At 37.1% G+C, this 4,550-nt stretch overlaps 1 protein-coding gene across 1 annotated transcript; it reads left to right on the top strand.

Annotated features, from left to right (window-relative positions):
* The first annotated feature begins 1,540 nt into the window (after positions 1-1,540).
* On the top strand, positions 1,541-2,588 carry LOC101169065 (gastrotropin). The gene is made up of 4 exons (XM_023965490.1): positions 1,541-1,692; positions 1,790-1,962; positions 2,035-2,124; positions 2,452-2,588. Exons 1-4 carry the CDS (start codon positions 1,626-1,628, stop codon positions 2,500-2,502), a joined length of 381 nt encoding a protein of 126 aa, XP_023821258.1. The 5' UTR covers positions 1,541-1,625; the 3' UTR covers positions 2,503-2,588.
* Positions 2,589-4,550: the final 1,962 nt, after the last annotated feature.

Below are 4,550 nucleotides of genomic sequence, written 5' to 3' on the forward strand. Positions count from 1 at the left end.
TTTTGTAGTAAATTAGTTAGTATATAGACATTTTTGTGCCTGCAGTGATGTTAAAAAATATAGTAAATATATTATAATAATAAACTTTTGTTTAAATTTAACAAATAGGCATATGGCATATGGCTTGATGACTTGACGTCTGAATTTATTTTCCTTCCAGTGATGACAAAAATCACCTGTTTCTGCATTTAACAAAAATGCTACATTAATGTAAGTTTAGAGCAGAAGTGGTCTGATGCATATTTGCATAAACAGGCATCAATTGGTTAAGTTTAATAATAATAATTTAAGTAATAATTTAAGGCCTTGAATCAAAACTTTATTTAAATGGAAAGCTGTTTAAAGTATCCTTGCCCATTTTCTGTTCTTTTTATATTATTTTATAATTTAATTTAGCAATAAAAAGCAGCTTGTGATGACTATATAATCCTTTTTTAAATATAATTTCCAGTTCAACAAAAGGTCTTGCCATAAGTTTACAAAACTTGACTTTAATCCTTTTGCACATATTTTTTTAACTACTGTTAACTATCTTTGGATTTGAATATTTTGGTCAAGATAAATTAAAAATCTTCAGATGTATCTCTTTATTTTTCTGTTTTTGCTGGAAACTGAATGCTCTCCTTGATGTTTGGTAAGTTAACCTAAAATATATATCTGAGAGCTGCTTCCTCATTTTTTCCCTTTTCCCGTTAGCTGAAAAATAAAAAATGTATTTAAATAAAATCAATTCAAGCATGTCAGTTCAGGAGAAGGCTGTCTCACACAAATTTTACGTTTTGTAAGATTGTTTGTCCATAGGAAAGTTAGACCAGTGGACAAAAATAAACAAAGAGCTTCTTAAAAAAAAAAAAAAAAGAATTTTATTTTTTAAAATTGATGCTAATTTCTGCCTTAAAGGCAAAGAATTGGAAAAAAGAAATAGGTTGTAAAAATCTGAATCTCAATTGAGCTTTTATTTTGAAATTTGTGTGGATTAAATGCACCAACTTTCTTTTGGACCTTTAAAAAAGAAAAAAGTTACATTTATTTAGATTGACACCCACGTTATTCTTTATTAAATCACTACAGATTAAAGAGAAGGAGAGATGCAAGATGTGTCCTCTCAGACACAGATGAACACTAAAATAACCCTGTTTACAATCCCTTTTTCCACATCAACTTATGAATGAATACCTCAAATGAACATCTTATTACACGCTATTTTCTTTGAAAAGATAAAAAAAACCTTTTTATGCAAATAAATTGTTAAAAAAAAAACAAATCCTTTTATTTGACTGGATCAGCAGCTATAAAATCTGAGGTTAAAACCATAAAATCCATGCGAGGGAGTTCAATGCCCTGGAGGTTAAATGGTAGTTTCACCGCTTTGGAGAAGTCAATGTTTTATTCTCTGCATGTGAACTCCATAAACTCACATTTATGCCATTTATTGCCATCTTCCTCGTAGCCTGTTTTACTCATCATCCTCAGTTGTAATGAGTCTCTTGTGTCATCACATGCAGGTAAAGAGGCGGTCAGAGGTGTGCTGTATATAAACAGATCGCGCTAACTCTGCCGGCACCTTGCTTCCTCCCCTTTCAGCATATTTGCTCTCACTCTTCAAAACCATCAACTTCACCAACATGACCTTTGCTGGACGATGGGAAATCGAATCCCAGGAGGGTTACGACGAGTTCTGCAAGGTGGTTGGTAAGGAAATTTGAGCCTAAAAGATTTATTCCTTAAAGAAAAGATTAGTCTTTTTTTTTTTTTTAGCTCAATATGTCTTATTTTTGTTATCCCATAGGAATTCCCGCTGATGTCATTGAGAAGGGTCGTGACTACAAGGCGGTCACGGAAGTTACCCAGAATGGGGATGAGTTCACCTGGACCCAAGTCTACCCCACTATCAAGGTCACCAACAAGTTCACCATTGGGAAGGAAAGTGAAATGGAAAGCCTGGGAGGAAAGAAATTCAAGGTACGGGGGGAAGAAAAAAAAAAGCGGAAACCTAGTCTTTGAGACAGCTGATTGAATCGATGTTCCTCGCAGGCGACCGTAAACTTGGAAGGGGGGAAGATGACCGTGAACTTCCCCAACTACACGCAGACCAACGAGATCAGTGGAGGCAAGCTCATTGAGGTAAACCTGATGATGGAAAGTTTGAAAGATCTAAGTTACACCTTTATGGAGGATCATGAGAGTCACTTGCGGCTGAGGTTTGAGGTGGCTGCCCTGAATGACCCTCAACTAGCCGTACACTGCCAGAGCAAACCTTTTCAAACCAATAAATCTCCATACCACTAAGTTTTGACACAAAATGACTGTCTAGGAATTTTGTTTTCTTTGGATCAGTAATAATATATATAACACTGAGTGTAATCTTGACGATGTTTTTAACCAGATTATTATCTATAAAGTAAGTTTTTATTTTTTGGGACCATGAATGATTTCCCTTTCCTCTTATAGACCTGCAAAGCTGGCTCTGTGGTGCTGAGGAAGGTCAGCAAGAAGATCTAACCTGCCCTTTGACATCTACTGCAGCAACAGTATGCTCTCAATGAACGGCTCTCAATAAAGCTTCAAGAAAAATGTTCAGACACGTGGAAACTGGTCCTGTTTTATTCTTTAAGACTTGTGCAAAATGTGTTTTATTTACATGAACCCAATGAACCTAGAAAGAAAGAGACTTCAAACATTTTCACATTTCTCTATTAGAAAATTGTCCAATTTCTGTTGCATATCTCTTTGTTTGGGAGTTGGTTTTTCTTTTGGTTTTTTTGTTTTGAGCTTTAAGTTAGGTAAATTTAATCAGAAGCAAAATCCATTAGACCCAGAGAAATCCAAAACTTGCCTCCTTGAGGACCTGCTCAGCTAGAGTCCACTCACTGATGCCATTGCTGGATAAGTATTGGTGTTGTCAGTCAAACTCAAATACCTTGCAGAGACTAAACCCAGGGAAGCTTTGTGAATGCTACAAATTGTTGCCATTCCATTCTCCACTGCAACACCCACAAAAAAAAAAAACCTCACCTTAACCTGACACCAACATGGCAGTTGTGAACTTTATTGGCTAAAATGATTAACAACAATGAATTAGACAGTTTCTTGACCTGTAAAAATGTCCACCAGGTAAAAAAAGAAAGAAACAAAGATATTGACAAAGAGCATGAAAGTTGTATTGGTAGTCTTAAAGTCCCAGTCTGATCATCTCTTGATATATTATCTAAGAATTCCCAATGGTCTTTAATAAAAAGAAAATAAGAAGAAGAATCTGTAGGACATAGTTTCTGCAGAGCGGCAGTAGTTTATTACAAATGTGCCTGGGAGTTGTGGGTGGGACAGTCCGCACAGAGTTTCCTGCTTCCTTACAGCTGATTATAACCCCCCCAACCTGACATTGCCAGTAAAACAAAAACAGCGATCAATATCAGAGCTATCCAGCAGTACAATTTTGAGAAAGAGGCCAGCTCAGACGACGACAATGAAGACGTACATGGATCTAGTCGTCTGTAAGTGAATGCATCAAAATGGAGAGAGCAAGGAAGTTGTGGCCCGCCCAAATATGACCTTTTTTATCTGCATTTTTTGTCTGCTCCTGATTCCCAAGGATTTAAATAAAGCAATTCTCTAAACAAATACAAATTCACTTTTCAAGCATCATTTTCTGTATAAATGTCCTCCATCATCAGATGCTACCATAACATGTTAAAATCACCAAAAACACTATTTTTATTGGAGTGGGTCTTTAAAAAAAAACATTGTGAGATTTAAAAATAAAAAGTTTTTCATCCATTGTTGTGCTTCATCTGTTGAGCCTTTTAAGCCACTGGTCGGCATTGTTACTTTAAGTGGCAATGGTGCAGAGGTACAGTGGTAGGCCTCTGATCAGAAGATTGCAGGTTAGTTACTCACCTTGCCCCCATGTGGCTAAGATGGCAGCGCATATGGACGCAGCTCTTGGATTGTGGTGTTACTTTTGTGTTTCTTGTGCAGTATTTTTATTTTATTTTATTTTATCTTCACCACTTCACCACTCCAAGGCTGCTATAATTTCATTTTATCACCATGTACAATGACAATGAAGGATTCTGATTCTGATTCTGATGTGTCGAAGTGTCCTTGAGCAAGACACTGAACCCCATTTTGCTCCTGGTGGTTATAGGTTGGCGTGAATGCGGGTCTGGGTGAATGGGATGTGAGCGTAAAGCGCTTTGGGCTTTCTAGATGCCATGTACCACAAATTGAGATAGGTAAATAAGGTGACAGAACTTGTTTGACTAAATGCAGTAAATTTCCTTTAATGCAAGACTGAAGCACTTTCCCTGTCACACTGTTTTCCTCATTTGTTTCCTATTGCCGTCTTTTCCCTCATCCTCACTTTCAGCACCCTTCTTCCTTCTTGTTTCCCTCCGTACTGCTCTGCTCCCTTTCTGCTTGTTTATCTTCTTTCTGTATATCCACCATGTATCTCTGTGGCTCCCAGCCAAGCAAACAATCAGTTAATTAACCAGCTCCATCCCTGAACCACTGAAGCAGCTCTCAGAGGAATGCCGTGAAGGCCCTCG

Source organism: Oryzias latipes, chromosome 17, assembly GCF_002234675.1.
Source record: "Oryzias latipes chromosome 17, ASM223467v1".
NCBI lineage: Eukaryota > Metazoa > Chordata > Actinopteri > Beloniformes > Adrianichthyidae > Oryzias > Oryzias latipes.